At 46.7% G+C, this 20,334-nt stretch overlaps 1 protein-coding gene and 1 non-coding gene across 4 annotated transcripts in view; one reads left to right on the forward strand and one right to left on the reverse strand.

Moving 5' to 3' along the window:
• trnar-ucg (transfer RNA arginine (anticodon UCG)) lies at window positions 1–73 on the reverse strand. The gene has a single exon. It is a non-coding gene; the product is annotated as a tRNA-Arg (tRNA).
• Window positions 74–4,193: 4,120 nt separating this feature from the next.
• The window catches only part of polg (polymerase (DNA directed), gamma), a 43,291-nt gene continuing 27,150 nt past the window's right edge, over window positions 4,194–20,334 (forward strand). The window contains exons 1-13 of one of the 3 annotated variants that reach the window (XM_085968560.1): window positions 4,195–4,434; window positions 4,513–4,568; window positions 6,210–6,820; window positions 7,525–7,720; window positions 9,352–9,519; window positions 10,592–10,738; window positions 12,162–12,241; window positions 13,105–13,287; window positions 13,802–13,944; window positions 15,913–16,036; window positions 16,753–16,977; window positions 18,356–18,473; window positions 19,740–19,826. In XM_085968560.1, coding sequence (XP_085824686.1) covers window positions 6,231–6,820; window positions 7,525–7,720; window positions 9,352–9,519; window positions 10,592–10,738; window positions 12,162–12,241; window positions 13,105–13,287; window positions 13,802–13,944; window positions 15,913–16,036; window positions 16,753–16,977; window positions 18,356–18,473; window positions 19,740–19,826 — 2,061 coding nt within the window. In that variant the 5' untranslated portion in view covers window positions 4,195–4,434; window positions 4,513–4,568; window positions 6,210–6,230. Of the gene's footprint in view, window positions 4,435–4,512; window positions 4,569–6,209; window positions 6,821–7,524; window positions 7,721–9,351; window positions 9,520–10,591; window positions 10,739–12,161; window positions 12,242–13,104; window positions 13,288–13,801; window positions 13,945–15,912; window positions 16,037–16,752; window positions 16,978–18,355; window positions 18,474–19,739; window positions 19,827–20,334 lie in introns of all 3 variants that reach the window. The other 2 variants (XM_085968561.1, XM_085968562.1) reach the window with 2 other exon arrangements.

Here is a 20,334-nt window from a genome sequence, read left to right on the forward strand (position 1 = left end):
CGACCGCGGCAGGACTCGAACCTGCAATCTTCTGATCCGAAGTCAGACGCCTTATCCATTAGGCCACGCGGCCGACAAGCAAAAGGGTGGCAGCAGCATAGAAAAGCACTCGGAGCGCCGACTGGCCACGCCCCTTCCTTCAATTCAACCGCGTTTCGGAGAAAGACATGGATCCATCGAATACGAGGACTTTTTTTTCCCTTTTAAGTCTATTGGGACAAAATTTAACATGTTAGTGTTTATTTTGGCAGCGCCGGTTGCAACTGTCGCCCCATTTTAAATGGATTTAAAGATGAAGCGCGCGGGCATATTGTGATAAAGCCGGGGGGGGGCGGGGGGGAGGGGGCGACTGGTCCTCCTCTCCCTACACAGCGCCGCCTGGAGGAACCTGCGTTCAGCACACATCGCTCCCCTGCAGGAAACATCTCTCCGCTCAGAGCGCCGCCCTGGCGGATCTACGCCTCCCTGCAATAGGTCTGCACCCTCAGGATCTCAACCAAAGGGCAGAGAGCCCCTTGCTGGAACCTGCTGTCCACATTCACTGTGCTGCCTGAAATTATGGTTGACCAGGAAGGCTGCAGATTCCATCCCAGCTCTGTGTTGAGATGCTGATCTCAACCAGAGAGTTGTACTGGTGTAAAAACAGAAAATGCTGGAAATACTCAGCAGGTCAGGCAGCATCTGTAGCGAGAGAAACAGAGTTAACGTTTCAGGCCGATGACCCATCAGCAATATCTTGGAGGTCACCATTTACCATAGGCTGAACTGGATCAGCCATATCAACACCCGTGGCTACAAGAGCAGGGCAGAGGCTGGGTATCTGTGCCGTGGCTCACCTCCTCACCCCTCAATGCCTCTCTACCATCCTAGTCAGGTGTGTGATGCAATACTCACCACTCGCCTGGGTAGGTCCAGCCGCAACAATACTCAATAAGTTCAACACCATCCAGAACAGAGCACTTCACTTGATCAGTGCCCCTGCCACTGGATTCAATATCCAATATCTCTGGTGCTCTGTAGCTACAGTATGTATGATCTACATTGACCAGAAACTTAACTGGACCGACCACATAAATACTGTGGCAACAAGAGCAGGTCAGAGGTTAGGTATTCTGACCCCCCAAAGCCTTTCTACCATCTACAAGGCACAAGTAAGGAGTGTGATTCAATACTCTCCAATTTCCTGGATGAGTGCAGCTCCAACAACACTCTAGAAGCTTCTTCGATCCTTCATCATCGCTGGGTCAAAATCCTGGAACTCCCTCCCTAACAGCACTGTGGGAGTACCATCACCACACGGACTGCAGCGGTTCAAGAAGGTGGCTCACCACCACCTTCTAAAGGGCAATTAGGGATGGGCGATAAATGCTGGCCTTGCCAGCGACACCCACATCCCATAAACGAATAAAAAAAAGGAATAACTGCAGCAATTCATTAAGGTTACATCGACAGCACCTCCCATCATCAGTGGATCAATATCCTAGAATTCCGTATTGTGAGTTGAAATTTACAGTGCATGGGTGATAGGAGGCCAACGAGCAGAGCATCAGAATAGTTGAGTCTGGTGGTAATAAAGACATGATGATTTCAGGAGCAGATAAGTTGAGGAATGGTTGGAGGCTGGTGCTATTGCAGAGGTAGAAGTTGGCAGTCTTTGCGATGGAGATGATATGGGTTTGAATTACATAAGATTACATAGGATATACGGCACTGAAACAGGCCATTCGGCCCAACCAGTCCATACCGGCATTTATGCTCCACTCGAGCCTCCTCCCATCTTTCCTCATCTAAATCTATCAGTGTAACCCTCTATTCCCTTCTTCCTCATATGCTTGTCCAGCCTCCCCTTAAATGCATCTATACTATTTGCTTCAAACACTCCCTGTGGTAGCGAGTGCCACATTCTCACCACTCTCTGGGCAAAGAACTTAGCTCGGGTTTAAATAGGATGGCATGGTTGCAAACAGTTTGGTTTGTCCTGACACAATGGCTGAGGAGCAAGTTGGAATGGGTGGTGAGGGTAGAGTTTGTGGCGAGGACTGAAGACCACGGCTTTGGTCTACCCAAGATTTAGCTTGAGGAAATGACAGCTCATGCAATACTGATTGTCGGAAAAATAGTCTGACAGCACAGAGGCAGTGGAGAGGTGTTGGAGAGGTAGAGCTGGATTTTATCAAGGTACATGTATAAGCTGTGCATAATGTCACCAAGGGGCAGCAGGTTGATGAGGAAGAGGAGATTACCAAGTATGGATCCTTGGGGGACACCTGAGGTGATGATGCAGGGATAGGAAGAGAAGCCATTGCGAGAGACGATCTGTCTACAAGTGGATAGGAAAGAGTGGAACCAAGCAAGGGCAGTCCCATCGAGCTGGACAACGGAAGAGAGACATCGGGGGAAACATAGAAACATAGAAGATAGGAGCAGGAGTAGGCCATTCGGCCCTTCGAGCCTGCTCCGCCATTCAATGAGATCATGGCTGATCATCCAAATTCAATACCCTGTCCCTGCCTTCTCCCCATATCCCTTGATCCCTTTAGCCTTAAGGAGAAGAGTGTGGTCAATTTTGCCAAAGACGGCAGAGGTTGAATCACAGAGAAAGCTAAAAAAAAAAGGTCTGTTCAAACTAAAACAAATACATGTGAATAAAACTGGTTTTAATTTGGAATTTGGAGATTTAGCACTCAATGTCCTGTGGTGCCCACCAGACATGAAAATCATTGAGTGAACTGATGGACACAATTTGTTTGTACTCTGTGGTCACCCAGCATGTGCCAGAGATCAAATCGGTTCAATTAGATGCTGCTTTGGGGGGAACCTGCAGGTTTTTCCAGATATATGATATAAGAAGGGTTAAATCGCCTTTCCTATCCGAGAAGATTTTTCTTTTCTTGTGAAAAGTCTAACGCCATGGCAAGTTGGCAATGTGGGAATACTATGGGCTGCAGCTGGAAGTGCCTGAAAAACTGTCTCACCCTTGGTTTAACTAACACTGTAACATAATACTATTCAGTTGAAAAGTGATGATTTCATCAGGTTTATAGTCAGCAAGGCCAGAATATGGGTAAAAGTGAGAACCTGGAAAAAAGGTAGACAAGTTGCAAACCCACTGGAATGAAGGGACCTGGGTCTATTTCTTTAGGTGTTTTTCTTTCGGGGGGTGGAACATATCTAGCCGAGATTAATGAAGTATTAACCCGCTAGCAAAAAAGATGTTGGAATACAATCAGAAAATATTGGAAACATAAAGCAAGTTCATCAGCACTATAAAGTGAGTTCCGCAACCAGTGGGCACTGCAAGGAATAGAGTGTCTGGTAGACACAAATAACAACATCATGATTTCGATTTTATAAGTTTTCCATTTTTAATTAAAGAACTTGCATTTCTATAGCACTTTTCACGACCTCAGGACGTCCCAAAGCACTTTACAGCCAATGAAGTACTTTTGAAGCGTTTGTCACTGTTGTAATGTAGGAAATTAGATTTTATGTTTGAATTATTATATTAGTTGTGCTTCCTCACGAGGGAGCACTTGTAAGTTTGTTTTCCTGTTGATGACACTCCCAGTGACACCCTTATATGACACTCCAGTGCAGTGCTGAGGGAGTACTGCTCTGTCGGAGGTGCTGTCTTTCGGATGAGACTTTAAACCGAGGCCCCCGTCTGCTCTCTCAGGTGGACGTAAAAGATGCCGTGGCAATATTTCGAAGAAGAGCAGGGAGAGTTCTCCCCGGTGTCCTGGCCAATATTTATCCCTCAATCAACAGAACAAAAACAGATTATCTGGTCATTATCACATTGCTGTTTGTGGGAGCTTGCTGTGCGCAAATTGGCTGCCGTGTATCCCACATTACAACAGTGACTCCACTTCAAAAGTAGAGCGGTTTGAGACGTTTGGTGGTCGTGAAAGGCGCTGTATAAATGCAAGTCTTTCTTTCTTATCGGCCAACTAAAAAGAGGTACTGTAAAGAGAAGAGACAATTAACATTTTAAGTGTAGTCACTTTGTCAAAATCATTCTATTGAAGGGTCTCATTAAACTGCCTTTTTTTCTCTTTGCCGAAGCTGACAGTCCTGCTTTGTATTTTTATCATTTTCTTCCGAACTTATGAATGTTCGAGTTGGGTTCCTCGCAGTCCTGCAGATGGCAGTGTGGCTAGAGGTTTCCAACGCTTCATCCGAGGCCATCATTTCCTTTCCTCCTTTGCATTCGGCTGGAAGTCAAGTGTGTTTCAGCTCTCCATGTGTCGAGGTAGCTGCGGTGCAATGTGATGTTTGCACCATGATTTTGTTGGGCTCACATCACTAGGCACCAGAGGAGAGTCAGCTTTCAATCTTCAGAGTGGGATGCATCAAAACCGATGTGTTCAAACCAAAAACCGAGCACTTAAAGAGACTTTTCACAACTCTGCCTCTGAGTTTGTATCTCAACTGGTGCGTTAACTTAATTTATGGTGAATTGAAATGCATTTTGTTTTTAATTAATGAACGCATTCCCAACTTTTATTTCAGGGACTCGGTGAAGCAGTGACCTCTGCTCCAGCTGCCAGACTAACTGCGAGATTCAGGTGCGTTTGCCTCGCCAAGTGCAGAGCGTTTTCGCTGGAGGTCGATGGGAATCGGAAGAGGGAGGCGCTTTCTTGCACACAAGGGGCGTGTTTTCAATCAGGGTTGGGTGCAGCACTTTTGCCAAGGCTAAAACCAGATGTGGGGAGGAATAGGGACGGAGGGGGTTAGGAGTGAGGGGATTGGGAATAGGTGCAGGGTATCAGGAACAAAGGTGGAGGGGAATCAGGATTAGGGAGGGGCAAATGAGTGCTCAGAACTTGGGGTCTGCTAATGTTTTGTTTTGCTGTTAATTAAAAGAAACAACAACCTGTATTTATACAGTGCCTTTAAGGTAGTAAAATGTCCCAAGGTGCTTCACAGGAGCGCTCTAAAACAAAATTTGACACCGAGCCACATAAGGAGAAATTAGGGCAGAGCTTGGTCAAAGAGGTAGGTTTTAAGGAGTGTCTTAAAGGAGGAGAGAGAGGTTTGGGAGGGAATTCTAGAGTTTAGGGCCTTGGCAGCTGAAGGCACGGCCATAATGGCGGAGCAATTAAAATCAGGGATGTTCGAGAGGCCAGAATTAGAGGGGTGCTGATATCTTTTGGGGTGGGTTTGTGGGGCTGGAGGAGGTTACAGAGATGGGGAGGGGAGAGGCCATGGAGGGATTTGAAAACAAGGATGAGAATTTTTTTTAATGGAGGCGTTGCTTAACCGGGAGCCAATGTATGTCAGCGAGCACTGGGGCGATGGGTGAACGGGACTATTGGGTGAACCCCAGGAATTAATCAATCCCTCCACGCCATGAGGCTTCAGTGGAAGTGGAAAAAATTGGCTTCTATTTTGAAAAAACAGACTTTTGATGTTTAGTTTTACATTTTGGACATTTTAGGGCAGTTCACAACGCCAGTTAGGACTGGCTGGGAATGCTGAATAAACTGAGAAATGTAGTGACAGTCGAGATATGAGAGCTTGATCTGACCTGTAAAACTGCATGAATATTAATGTTTAATTACAACCTATTTGAAATCTTGTCATTACACAGTGCAACCTAATGAATCATGAACAGCGCTTTGCTGGGTCCACACTCCACAGCTTAAGATGTTTATTTTTGACCCTGTCTCCTTGCATCATACATCATCCCCACGTGCGAGGACATGCAGAAGCCTAGCTCATAGTACTCTGTGACTGGCCCAGAGGTGCTGCTTGAGGGCAGCCCAGGCTGAGCCATCCTCCCTTGCACAGTTTGGGGAAACCGCCCAGTGTTTGTGGCCCACCAGTATCTGATGGGAATTTGCCAAGTGGAGAATCGCATACGGTACCCCTTCTGGATTAGACTGGGGATAGCAGCTGATCAATAGTGTTTAGATTGTGGTCTTTAAGTGAGCTGTCAGGTCAGTACAGTGCCATTATTAATTAATTATGGTTATTTTTAATTCTACCATTGCCTCTCCATGTAGCAGTGACTGGGGGGGAAAAAAGATGTCTAAAGATTATTCCAACTACACGCCATTCAAACTGCCAGTGTAGCAATGAGACAAAGCATTTTGATCATTTTCTGGTTTTATTTTGCTTTTTTTTCCATTTCATTTGAGAATAGAATGATAGGAAGAGTAAAAGCTTGTTCACCTTGCTCCCTTTCCCCATTTCTTGCACTGTAGGAATGATGAGCGAGAGATAGAATGAACCATCTGTTATTGAAGAGGACATCACTGGCAGCGTTGCTCCCAAAATGGAGGGTCACCGCATCAAGATGGGCCAACAACTCTACTGCAAGCTCCAACCCAAAGGAGTGTGCCGATCATGGAAAAACTCAGATCCGTATGAATCCATTAAATATCCAGATGCTGTCCAGTGGTCTCCATCAGCAGATCTTTGGAGATATCCAGGTTGAGTATTTGGAGGAGGCAGTCCAGAAGAGCATTGAGCACCTCAAATGTCACAACCTCTGGGGCAAGGAAACCTCCATACTACGTGATGTTGAATTGCAGCTGCCCAAGATGCACGGCAGCAACATTGACGAGCATTTTTGTATTCTTGCTCAGAAGCAAAGCTTCCCTTACTTGGAGGCAGCAAATGAACTCCTGCAGTGTGACCTCCCTGCGATGCCCTCAGAGTGGACCTGGGCAGTTGGCTGGACAAAGTATGGTCTGGATGGACAAACAATACCTGTGGACTTTCCTGATGACAAGGCACTGGTGTTTGATGTGGAGGTGTGCACATCTGAGGGCCAATGCCCAACATTAGCTGTAGCTGTCTCTCCAAGTGCCTGGTAAGAACTTAGTCATAAATGAGAGAGAGAGGGGAATTTTATGCTCCATGCGAGGGAATGAAACCTTTTTTTACTTTGTGCACCCAGTGTTAACAAGCTCTCCTTGGTAAGCACAGCACTAGTTAGATACAGAGTAAAGCTCTCTTACCGCCAGCCTTGGAAGAACTTCATTTCGTGAACTCTTGCAGTTTCATTGCCAACTTAGTGCTAATTTGGGGACTATTTTACATGCCCCCGAGGAACTAGGTTGAGAGTGACCAAGTAATTTCACTTGGGACCCTTCCAACCAAGAGGCATAAGACTTGCATTCTATCAATCTGGGTTTGATTAGAAATCAGGATCTATAGATTAAAGGTCATTCCACCATACCACCCACTTATTTGGGACCCTTACCCAGCAAGTAAAGAATTAGGCAGGGTTCCTGCTAGCCATTGACCACTACCAGAAACTGGGTGGGTGATCGTATTTAAATGCGATGTCCACAATGGTCAAATGCCCTCCTGACACTCGCCGTCTAGCCTTGTAATTGAAGAATATGCATTTGGTGGAGGTGCTGGATTGCGGGCAGTGCCCGTGGATTTGTATCCCAGCAAGAGTCCGCATCTTGAGAGGCGGGGCACGTAAGGCCTTGGCTATAATGTGTGATGTGTAAAGCTGTCTTGCATTCAGATTGGATTCTGTATATGCCTTGCCTACTCCTCCAGGTACTCCTGGTGCAGTAAGCGTCTCATTGAGAAGCGGTACACCTGGTCCAGTCAGCTGGTCCTGGCCGACCTAATTCCCCTGGAGACATCTGGAAACTCCACCAATCCACCGAGAGGCGACAGGCCAGAGAAACTGGTCATTGGCCACAATGTCAGCTATGACAGAGCAAGGGTCAAGGAGCAGTACCTGATGAAGGTGAGTCCGCCGATTGATAAATGTTTTTCTCCGACAAATCCTTTGCCGGATTTCCAGCACCTTCTGTCAAAGGCATCTTCAGAGTGAGAAGTTGATGGCAGAAGATACTGGAAGGATTCTTGCCACTGTACCATCTCATGAAGAGTATTAATGTGATGGCTAGACAAGGAAGCTCCTAGGTTTGATCTTGGGCTGTCCTGGGTACTCTAACTGGCCTCACCGCCCCTGGTCTAAGGAAGGGGGGGGGGGGGGGGGTTAAAAAAAAATCAGCCTGGGTTGCTGCTGCTGATTGCTATGTGGAAAGTGTGTGGGTGTTGGGTGAGGACAATGATTGGGATCAGCTGTGCTGTGGTTCAATAGCTTGACAAAACACTTTTTAACGATAGCCACGTGGGCAAGCTTCCAGAGAGTGCCCGGCAGCCATAATATAATACTGCCGAAGGAGCCCGAGGTATTAGAAAGCAAGAAAATGATTTTTTTTAAATAACTCAAATAGCAAGGAGAAGTAGGATGAAAGATTTAATTTTAGTTACTAGTCAATCTCCTGTGGCATTGCACATGGAGAGTCAAGATCAAGAGTAGCCTTGGGTGATGTGGAGGGTGGGAGATAACGGGATCAGGGCATACGGATGTATTTTAGTCCCTATGTTAAAGCCATCAACTCTGTCCTTATTTTTATATAATAGTTTGCTTTCATGTTATTGCTTACAATTGAGTTGAAAAAGTTAGCACAGTTTGGGAAGCAGAAAAGTTGAGTTGATTGGAATAAAGGAGTTTCTCTGCAGTACAGACTGAGGAGCTCAAGTACTACAGCGACACCACAGGCTGGAGGGTATAATTACATTGAGAAGCTTACATCAACAGGTTTCCATTATAAATGTGTTTATAGGAATTTATCATGGGAAAAGTTGACACAAAAGTGTGACAAGAAGTAGTTAAGTTTTGTAATTAGGGAATCCATTAGACGCAAAGTTTTTAATGCATTATAGATGAACTCCGCTCGCAATTGAAGTGGGAGGAGTATTACACAGTACATAGTATTTACAGCACAGAAACAGGCCATTCGGCCCAACATTCATGCTCCACATTAGCCTCCTCCCACCCTCCTTCATCTAACCCCTTCAATATATCCTTCTATTCCTTTCTCCCGCATGTGTTGATCTAGCTTCCCCTTAAATGCATCTATACTATTCGCCTCAACTACTCCCTGTGGTAGTGAGTTCCACATTCTAACCACTCTCTGGGTAAAGATGTTTCTCCTGAATTTCCTATTGGATTTATTAGTGACTATCTTATATTTATGGCCCCCTAGTAGTTGACTAACTAAGAGGGTGTCCTCACCATCATTCCCTTTAAGTTGCACGGCTGTGCAGCGCTCCAGGGATTCCGCGCAACTGGTTTTTCAATGCAAAAATCGCGCATGCACCGTATTTTGAATGGCCTGCGCAGTCCCTTAAAGGGGCCGCGCGGCGGCAAAAAAAAAAATCAGAGGGGACATTGCTCCTCACACTCATGTACTTTCCTTCTTTCTCCCTCCCTGGTCACTTTTTGCTGTTTCTGTGTGACTGTATGCTCACGATTAGTGTCTGACTGCTCACGTAACGTGAACTGTATTCACTCTGTGTCTGCAGGGGACAGGGCTGCGCTTTCTGGACACCATGAGCTTGCACATGGCTATCTCTGGCCTGACTGGCTTCCAGCGCAGCCTCTGGATGGCGAGTAAAAAAGGGAAGAGGAGGGGCCTGGAAGAAGTAAAGCAGCACATCAAACGGACCACCAGCAAGCCCAGAAGTCCGGGGGTAAGTGCCGCAAAATAACCTCATCTTGCTTGACTAACAATCAAGCCATGAAAATATTCAGAATCTGGAGCAAGAGATAAAGTGAAAGGAAACACAAGTGACTTTAATCCTAGTGTCACGCCAAAAACAGAGCTGTACCTGGAGGAATCTGGTCTGTACCAGGACATTGTACAGCCATCCATATTGTCTGTCCGTAGGTGGGAATACTTTTACCTTCTGTGGCTTCCAGGTGACATATCTCGCCTCCTATAGGTTTTCCTGACTTTTTCTACTTTATACCTTTTTTATAGAGGGGTATTTAAGTAAGTTTCCACCCTTTTATGGAGGTATTTATTTAGATGCACTTCCCCCTGTATTTGTTTAATTTTTATTCTTCATTCAGAGGGCAGATATGTGCCTATTCCGAGCTGCTGCTGCCAATGCCCTCTGGTGGAAGTGTCAGGAGCAACCCAGGTCTTGCCCTCTACTCTGACCCCCTTCTCCCTGCTGGAGTTTCTATAGCCTCCATTGTCACCTCAGCACTTGACCGGGCTCGGAGTGAACTCAACTTGCATCCATCCTCTGAGGCACCAAGCTTTTCCTCACCTCAGTAGATGTTGCATTCAGATTAGAACAGTAATTTAACGTGCATGTGCCTGTGGGGTGGATGGAGAACACTTCTCACCGGGAGATAAACGTGAACTCCATTTCCACTGCCGTAAAGGGTATCCTGAGGTGAAACATCAGTACAATCAATGGGCTGAAGGCCCCGAGCCAGTGTTCCATCATGGCAGACACTGAGACTCCCGGGTCTTTTGCTAAGTGGCCTTGATGAGGTTAGGCAGCCTTAGGGATTTTATAATCCAGTGGATTTTGTACCTGCAATTTGGGGAAGAGGAGCTACCTTTCTACTGATGTGGAATATAAATGCGGGTTAGGCACTCTGATTTGATTCATTGCTCTCCATTGACCCTGTGTGTTTCTAGCCCCTGTTATCAGTGGGCTTGAAGTTACGGTGGGATTCATTATTAAATATTGGAGCGGAAACAGACACATTTGCTGGCGGCCCATGTTTGTACTGTTCTTCTGGTAGGTTGGAGCCTGGGACTGGGTGAACATCAGCAGCATCAATAACCTGGCCGATGTCCACGCACTCTACGTGGGGGGAAAGCCTCTCGAGAAGGAGGCTCGCGAGGTTTTCATCAAAGGCACCATGAAAGATGTTCGGGAGAACTTCCAGGTAAAACAACAATGTAGACCGCTGGTTACTGTGACACTTTATCACATAACATGCGCCGTAGCAAAGGATCCAAAAACATTAGGCTGTTTTGTAGATGTTTCTTTTTTAAATATATAGAGGCAGAATTTGCAGTCGGTGTGACACCGACTGTATTATCCTCATTGTTGGCGCAGAGCCGGGCTAATTGCCCAACAATTCCGCATGAAAATTTTACTGCTGGTGCAAACAGGCGCGGAGCCAGAAGATTGTGGGTTGAATCCCACTCCAGAGACTTGCGCACATAATCAAGGCTGGTACTTCTTTCAGAGGTGCTGTCTTTCAGAGGAGATGTTAAACTGAGGCCCCCATCTGCCCCCTCGGGTGGATGTGCAAGAGCAGGGGAGTTCTCCCCGTGTCCTGGCCAACGTTTATCCCTCAACCAATAGATCACAGAATCACAGAAACCCCACAGTGCAGATAGAGGCCATTTCGGCCCATCGAGCCTGCACCGACACATATCCCACCCAATCCCCGTAACCCCACATATATTAATCCCCCTAACACTAAGGGTCAATTTATCATAGCCAATCAACCTAACCCGCACATCTTTGGACTGTGGGAGGAAACCGGAGCACCCGGAGGAAACCCACGCAAACACGGGGAGAATGTGCAAACTCCACACAGACAGTCGCCCGAGGCCGGATTCGAACCTGGGTCCCTGGCGCTGTGAGGCAACAGTGCTAACCATCTGATTATTTATTTCATTGCTGTTTGTGAGATCTTGCTGTGCGCAAATTGGCTAGCGCGTTGCCTACATTACAACAGTGACTACACTTCAAAAGTATTTAATTGGCTGTAAAGCGCTTTGGGACGTCCTGAGGTTGTGAAAAGCGCGATATAAATGCAAGTTCTCTCTTGCTAGGCAAACGTGCCATGCTGTAATTACACCCTCTTACCTATGGTGGCGCTGTAGCTTCTCTGCCTGTACTGCAGAGAAATTCCAACCAACTCAACGCTCTCTGCACCCTGGTCCAATTATCCTGTCCTCTAACCCTGTTTCACCTGAAGGCCACTCTTGGTCTTGACTCTTCATGTGAAATGCCACGGGAGATTGAGTTAGTATAATTTGAAACGATTTATTAAAGATTGAGGAAACTTGAAATCTTCTGTCTTGAAGGAGATAAGTTTAAGAGATGATCTAAATAGAAGTATTTGAGATAAGTTAATAGTATGAAAAAGGAAACCCAGCATATTACTTTAAGGTAAATTGCATGAGTAGAACTAGGCAACACAGGTTCTTAATTAGAATGCAGTTCCCGTGGGAAGTATCCAGAAAAAACACAGGCAGACAATTTATCTTTTACATGAATTGCTTTATTTTTTAATACCACATTTTGTGTGTAATATTCCAATGCGATTTGTGCTTTTATTCCACTGGTTACAGGAGCTGATGCGTTACTGTGCACTTGACGTTAAGGCTACCTATGAGGTGTTTTGTGAGGAGCTTCCACTCTTTCTAGAAAGGTGAGTCGTCTTTTCTGAGCGACTGATCTCGTCTCTGCTTCCCTTGTTGACCGGCAGCCAGAGTAGGCCAGTCACAGGGCGACAGCGACTGCATCGCTGGATCTCCCTCTGTAAAATCTTCTGCTCAAACAGTTCGAACAACAGTGATTCTAAAAGAACACTAAAAGCACTGCCTAGTGCGATGCTGAGCCCCGCACACAGACCAAAACGGTCCTAGACTCAATCCCCAGTCGATGCGAGCTGATTTCAGCAGGATTTTGTTAGAGGTGTTCAATTAAGCCCCTATGTCCCTGAGCTAGGACGGGTTCCTGCTCCCAAACACTGTCCAGAGACTCGCTGCTGGAAGTGCATGTGTGAGGACAGAATTGGACTTGGTTGTGATTTTTTCCCCCCACCATTGTTGAATAGACTGCCAACATTTCCTGTCACGGATCATATTTGGGTTGGGAGCCATGGGGCGACTGGGACCTGTAACACTGTACCCTTCGGAGTTGAGGGGTATCTATTACAGCCTTAGTGCCTGCTGAATGTGAAAAGTGAGGCCGGTTTAACTCGGATATTGCTATCTGGTATAGATGCTGTCTGCCTCCTACACGTCTTGCTGCTCGGATGGATTGGCGGTGTAGACAGGGTGGTTGGTCTCCCCTTGCTCAATAGACTTACTCTGCATTGAGGTGGATGATACCCTGATCCCCTGTTCGAGGACTTTTCCCTGGCAATCCAGTTAATGAGTAAACAACAGGACCCACAGCTGGGGACGTCACTAGCCAGAGCCCTAGTGAAGGGCGCTGCTTCCTCGCTGGGCAGTTGGACTCATTCTGCGCCACACAGAGCACTAACTGTGGCTTCTCCTTTCTGATTAGGTGCCCACACCCGGTGACTTTTGCTGGCATGCTGGAGATGGGGCAGTGTTACCTTCCCATAAACCACAACTGGAAGCGATACCAGGATGAGGCGCAGGGTACGTATGAAGAGCTGCAACGGGAGATGAAGCAGTCTCTCATGAACCTGGCCAACGATGCCTGCCAGCTACTCTACAATGAAAGGTGCGTTACTTTATTTTAAAAATTCACTTGCCAGAGCCCCACCAGTAAACCGGGACTCTATCGTGCTTGAGCACATAATCTAGGCTGACACTTCACTGTAGTACTGAGGGAGTGCTCCGTTACCGGAGGTGTCGCTCTTCAGATGAGATGTTAAACCGAGGCTCCATCTGCCTGTTCAGGTGAACATAAAGATCCTGTGGTACTATTTGAAGGGGCGCCTCGCAGGGAGCTCTCCCCATGTCTTAGCTAACCTTCCTCCCTCCCACCCTCCCTCCTAATGCAGTAAATACTGAAAGGGCTACGGTTTGGCAGGCATTCAAAGAGGAATTGGATTGATCACTGACTCATCAGGAAGTAGAGATGCGTGTTTCACTTTGCGGTCAAAGGTTGCAAAATTGGTCAGACTGCGACCCCTGATAATGGACCAAAGTGGTCCTTTCTCGTTTGTATGGTTGATAGATGAGGCAAGTGTTGCTGTCATTATGCACCTATTCTATGTCTCCCTGATTTTCAGGTACAAAGATGACCCCTGGTTGTGGGACCTTGAATGGGACACCCAGGAGTTTAAACAGAAGAAGAACACAAGGAAAAAGAAAAAAGGGTCGATCGGCACCAGTGAAGTTGCAGGTTGCATCTCAGCGGTGACGTTTGAGGAAGGTCAGATAACTCTGGAACTTACTGTTTGCATTCATATGACATTTGTTGTCTGTTAAACTCAGCTTTAGGGGCTCTGGATGTGAAGTGTTCATTCAGTGTAGAGTGCACCTCGATGATGGCATTTGAAGAAGGCCAGATAGTGATTGTGGGTGAGGAGGCTCTCATCTGTTTATCCTTCTCCTCTGCTTGGAAAGGCTCTAGCGAAATGAGGCTGCACTGTTGGGTTTATCAGAATTCCAGTGCAACACTTAAGTTTTGCTCCTGTGACATCAGAAATGGAGGCCACTGCCACCTTCATTATGTCACTGGAGCAGAACTTTATGATGTCACATCTGGGGGTTCCCTGCTAAATGGCTGCACACAAGCCATCTCTAGCCACCACTTCAAAGCATAAAGCACTTCAGCAAGGGAGGAATTTTCCTCTCCTGTTCTCCCAAGCTCCAAGTGGTCCATTCTACAGACGTTATCCTCGCTATGCTGAAATGAAGGCTCATTGCACCATCTCCTACTCTCGCGCTTTTCCAAGATCACAAAACTGCAACTTTTTACATACATAAGAACATAAGAAATAGGAGCAGGAATAGGCCACTTGGCCCCGCGAGCCTGCTCCGCCATTCAATAAGGTCATGGCTGATCTTGGGCTCAAAGCCACTTCCCTGACTGCTCCCCGTGACCCTTCACTCCCTTATCTTGCAAAAATCTGTCTATCTCCACCTTAAATGTATTTAATGACCCAGCCTCCACGGCTCTCTGGGGCAGAGAATTCCACAGATTTACGACCCTCTGAGAGAAGAAATTCCTCCTCATCTCAGTTCTAAAAGGGCAACCCTTTATTCTGAAACTATGCCCCCAAGTTCTAGATTTCCCCACGAGGGGAAACACCCTCTCTGCATCTACCTTGTCGAGCCCCCTCAGTATCTTATGTTTCAATAAGATCACCTCTCATTCTTCTAAATTCCAATGAGTATAGGCCCAACCCGCTCTCAATATTCACGCCCTCCTAAATCTAAAGACTTTTAAAAATCAAGCTTGGAGTCACCTAACCGCTATTATCTTATCTTCTCTTGCACCGTGGGCCATGGTCTTTCACTTGGGTGACAACGTATGTTGGGAATTAAGCTTTTAGTCACCCATCGTAATATCTCCTTCTTTAGCTCAGATTCAATTTTTGTCTGATTTACGCTCCTGTGAAGCTCCTTGGAATGTTTTACTACGTTAAAGGCACTGTATAAATGCAAGTTGTTGTTGTTGAATCAGGGAACGATTTACTTGAATATACCGGCCCATTAACTGTATGTCTTCAACTGATGCCGAGGAGGATTTGCTCATCTATCTGTATACCTCTGTATCTTCCTGTGCACTTGTGTTGCTCAGTGACTGGATGTGGTAGAAGTAGAGTACAGGATACTATTGGGATGGAATTTGATCTGTTGGTGGGTTGGATCTTTAAACCACATTACACATGGGGAATGGGTAACAAAGTGCCAGCCTTGGCTCAGTGGGCAGCATTCTTACCTCCTGAGTCAGAAGGCCGTGGGTTCAAGCCCCACTCCAGAGACTTGAGCACACTGTCGGAGTTGCCGTCTTTCAGCGAAGACAATAAGCAAAGGCCAGGGCAGACGTAAAAGATCCCATGGCGCTATTTGAAGAAGAGCAGGGCATTTCTCCCAGTATCTTTGCCAATGTTTATCCTTCAACCAAAATCACTAAAACAGATTGATCATTATTTCATTGCTGTTTATGGGATCTTGCAGTGCGCAAGTTTGCTATCACATTTCCCTTCAGTGGCTACACTTCAAAAGTACCTCATTGGCTGAGGTTGTGAAAGACGCTATATAAATGCAAGTTTGTTCTTTCTTGCTGTTTGTTCATGGAACGCACTGCGTCCCTCCCACCTTGCTACAGCCTACTGTTCGTTGTCAGTTTACAGCTGAGGTTTCTTCTGATGCTGTAGTTCTATTCTTACAGATCCAGGGCCTCCCTCAGAAGAAGAGGAGATGAAGGCTCCCGAGAGTAGAGCCCTCCTGGAAAATCTGCAACAGACAGTCAGCCTTCTTCCAAAGAGGAGACAGCACCTACCAGGCCATCCAGGGTCAGTGGGCCACATTCAAAAATAACTTTGAGCCATGGATGGCGCCATTGTACACAATGTAGTTGTAAGCCATAAAGGCCAGGGAGATGACAGGTTCATTCCCCAGTCTATGTCGAGTTAGCTGATCTCAGACATTGTGGTGGTAGAGGTACTCTAATTGGTATCCATGTCCCTGGGTTAGAGAGGAGAAGAAACAGCCAGGGTTCCTACTCCTGACTATTAACTGACCCTTGCTGGAAAGTGCATGTGTGTGTAAATTGGGTGGAGACAAGGTCCCACCTGGCTGTAGTGTCTACTGACACTCATTTGTCTCGGCTCACACGTGAAGAATGACGAGTTGGGCAAGGCAACAGACAGTTATTAGCAATGTTCCCTTTCATTTATTTTTGGGTGCGCGGGCCCTTTAAGGAGCTGCGCGGCCCATTCAGATTTCTGCGTGTGTGCAGTTTTTCCGATTGTGAAGCCAACAAGCGGCCTGCGCGGGACCTCCAGCGCGCCATGCGGCCGCGCAGCTTAACGGGCACATTGGTTATCAGTATCCGTAAAATTATAACTCGACATTGAAACTTGTGTTGAAGACTGAGTTTGGTCAGTTTTAGGCTGAGGAGTATTGTTGGTTAAGGTAAGGCTGTTGAACTCAGACATGAGGTGGCACAGGAAACGGCTAATAGAGGCTTGTAAGCCATTGAATCCATTTCCTTGCTGTGCTCTTCCAGATGGTATCGAAAACTATGCTTGAAGTGGAATCATCTGCAATGGTTGCCAGGGCCCAGCCTCATTAGTCTCCAGATGAGAGTCACTCCGAAGCTGATGCGCTTGACCTGGGATGGATTCCCACTGCACTATTCAGAGAGCCATGGGTGGGGCTATCTGGTCCCGGGAAGAAAGGACAACCTCCTAACTAACCCTAATGAGACAGATGCACCTTCCTGTCCATACAAGTAAGTAAAGACTTTTTTATCCATACAAGTAATAAGCTGCCTCCTATCTGACAGAGTTTATTGGACAGTTAGATGACTGTTATTCCCTGGTTACACTTAGAGGGTTTGTGCATGCCTTTCCCAGGGCTGCCCTGATGCCCTAGTAGCACCAGCCAGTGTGATACTGAGCCATACGATCCATTTTCAATCTTTTTATTCATTCATGGGATGTGGGCATTACTGGCAAGGCCAGCATTTATTGCCCGTCCCTAGTTGCTCTCGAGAAGGTGGTGGTGAGCCGCCACCTTGAACCGCTGCAGTGCGTGTGGTGAAGGTGCTTCCATAGTGCTGTTAGGGAGGGTGTTCCAGGATTTTGACCCAGCGACGATGAAGGAATGGTCTATGCTGAGCTAGCTGATGTAGCCTTGGGCCAGGGAGGGCAAAATTAGCCAGGGCCCTTGCTCCTGATGAGTATGTATTAACTCCAGTCTAAGCTCATAGTGATTTGCAAAAGGAGGGAACTCAGAAAATTCCAAACAATTGGTCCTATTTACAGGCTATAAAGCCCATTAAACTGTCTTTTGAAACATCATGCCTTTGTTACCTCTAGACTTGACTATTCCAATGCACTCCTGGCCAGCCTCCCATATTCCACCCTCCATAAACTTAAACTCATCCAAAGCTCAGCTGCCCGTGTCCTAACTTGCACCCAGTCCCATTCACCCATCACCCCTGGGCTCGCTGACCTACATTGGCTCCCGGTTGAGCAATGCATCAATTTTAAAATTCTCATCCTTGTTTTCAAATCCCTCCATGGCCTCGCCCCTCCCTATCTCTCTAATCTCCTCCAGCCCCACAACCCCCCCGAGATATCTGCGCTTCTCCAATTCTGGCCTCTTGCGCATTCCTAATTTTAAACGCTCCACCATTGGCGGCCGTGCCTTCAGCTGCCGAGGTCCTAAGCTCTGGAATTCCCTCCCTAAACCTCTCTGCCTCTCTACCTCCATTTCCTCCTTTAAGACACTCCTTAAAACCTACCTCTTTGCCCTACTATCTCCTTATGTGGCTTGGTGTCAAATTTTGTTTGTTAACGCTCCTATGAAGCGCCTTGGGACATTTTGCTACGTTAAAGGCGCTATATAAATGCAAGTTGTTGTAGTTAGCATATCCATACATAACTTTTACCTCTTGTTGCAACACTCCCCCACCATCCCCCTTTCCCCCCCACCCCCACCCCCTCACACCATTCTGGGCAGTCCTCGTGCAAGATCTGAACATTAATCTTGTCTTTTCTCTTGCAGCCTCTGACAGACCTGCCGTGCATTTTCCGTTTTATTTCAGATGTCTGGCAGTGGCGGGGTTTATCTTTCTATCTGAATTTCTGCTCTTTCTTTGTCAGAACCATTGAGATGTTGCACCGAGAACATTGCAAAAAGAAAGGGAGAGAACAAACTGAGCCGCTAGAGACGCCCTTCAGCGATGAGTTCATGCTGACGGAGAGCAGTGTGTGGGAAATGGTGAGAGCGGGGAAAAAATGAATTAAAGATGGTTGCGATCTATAATTTAATCTTCCTTTCTGTGTCGTACCATATGAACATCCGAAAATGCCGGACAGGAAAAGACCATCTGGCCTGTCCCATACTGTTGTGATGCCTGATTCATCAGGTCAAGAGACTCCCAACCCCGCCTAGGTGCCATTCTTGGGTAAGGGTATTAAGGGATAGGGAGCTAAGGTGCAGTTGAGGTATAGATCAGCCGTGATTTAATTGAATGGCGGAGCAGGTCCGAGGGGCTGAATGGCCTATTTCTGTTCGTATGTAATCTCCTGGGAAAAGCAAAAGCCCAAGGGCCAATTAGGGAAAGTCATAATAAGCTGTCCCATATTTTATATATAAAACTAAAACTGTAAATGTCAAGTTTAGAAAGCTCAGGTTCAGTCGTGATTCCATGCTGTTAGTAGATCTCCTTTGGGGCAACATTAAGTACTTCATAGTTAGCCTCAGTGCCCCTGGGCTCAGGATAGAACAAATCAGCTTGGGTTCCCACTCCTGATTGTTATCTAGTGATCTTGTTAGAAAGTGCATGTGTGGGGTTTGGATGAATGCAGGAACATCAACAACAACAACAACTTGCATTTATATAGCGCCTTTCTTCCCAAGGTGCTTCAAAGGAGCATTAACGAACACAATTTGACACTGAGCCACATAAGGAGATATTAGGACAGGTGAAGAGGTAGGTTTTAAGGGGCGTCTTAAAGGAGGAGAGAGAGGTAGCGAGACGGAGAGGCTAAGGGAGGGAATTCCAGAGCTTAGGGCCGAAGCAGCTGAAGGCACGGCCGCCCAATGATGGAGTGATTAAAATCGGGGATGCTCAAGAGGCCAGAATTGGAGGAGCGTAGAGATCTTGAAGGCTGGAGGAGGTTGGAGAGATAGGGAGGGGCGAGGCCATAAAGGGATTTGAAAAGAAGGATGAGAATTTTAAAATTGAGGTGTTGCCGGACCGGGAACCAATATTGGTCAGCAAGCACGGGGGGTGATGGGTGAACGGGACGTGGCTACGATGGCCACCATGGTGAAAAAGCAGACGACATTCACCGCCTAGGCTCTCTCCTGAAGAATGGTACCAAAGGGAGAACAGTGCTGGTGTAGGACTGCACTCCAGTAGGAGTGAGTGCTTCCGGGGGAGGAGGGGAGCAAGTCAAACAACAAATTGGCATTGTAATAGGATGTAAGCAGCAGAATTCTTTGGGATTATTGTGTGACGAGTTTATCTGTTGCCACCAGGTGGAGGAGCTGAGCCACTTGGAGCCTGAACACGAAGCTGATTTCCAAGGGTCTGGTAAGGGGAGCGGAAAGAAGATTTCTGAGCAGGTGAGTCTGTTTAAAAATGTTCTGGTATTTTCCTCGGTTTGTCTTCTCATTCTGAGAGGTGCTTTAGAATGAGTGAGCAAGTCATCGATCTGGCATTCTCTCACCCGGTGACTTGCGGCAAAAGGCCCCCATCTACCCCCTCGGGTGGATGTAAAAGATTCTTTCTCCTTTTATCTTAAATTGTGCATGTGCTTCCAGTCCGCTTACCGTGAGAGTGGCAGCATCATGCAGGCCTCGCTGTGACCTGGTGTTCATCCATCTGTTCGCCTATCATGACTGCCTGATTTTGATTTACAATTGGTTTTAAATATTGTAACAGTGCTTATATTAAGATATCATGATACCCCCAACAGGTTCATAACACCTCTTGTCTTTCCCCCGCCAGAAAAAAATACTCCGTGGTTTTAAAAAGTCACGTGGTGCTTGAGCTATTGCCCTGCATTGTAAATTGCCATGGTTACTGATTTATTCCACTACATCAGTTGACTTAATTTCCAGTGATGCAGAA

This window comes from Somniosus microcephalus, chromosome 27, assembly GCF_052327205.1.
Source record: "Somniosus microcephalus isolate GS21.2 chromosome 27, FLI_Smic_1.0, whole genome shotgun sequence".
NCBI lineage: Eukaryota > Metazoa > Chordata > Chondrichthyes > Squaliformes > Somniosidae > Somniosus > Somniosus microcephalus.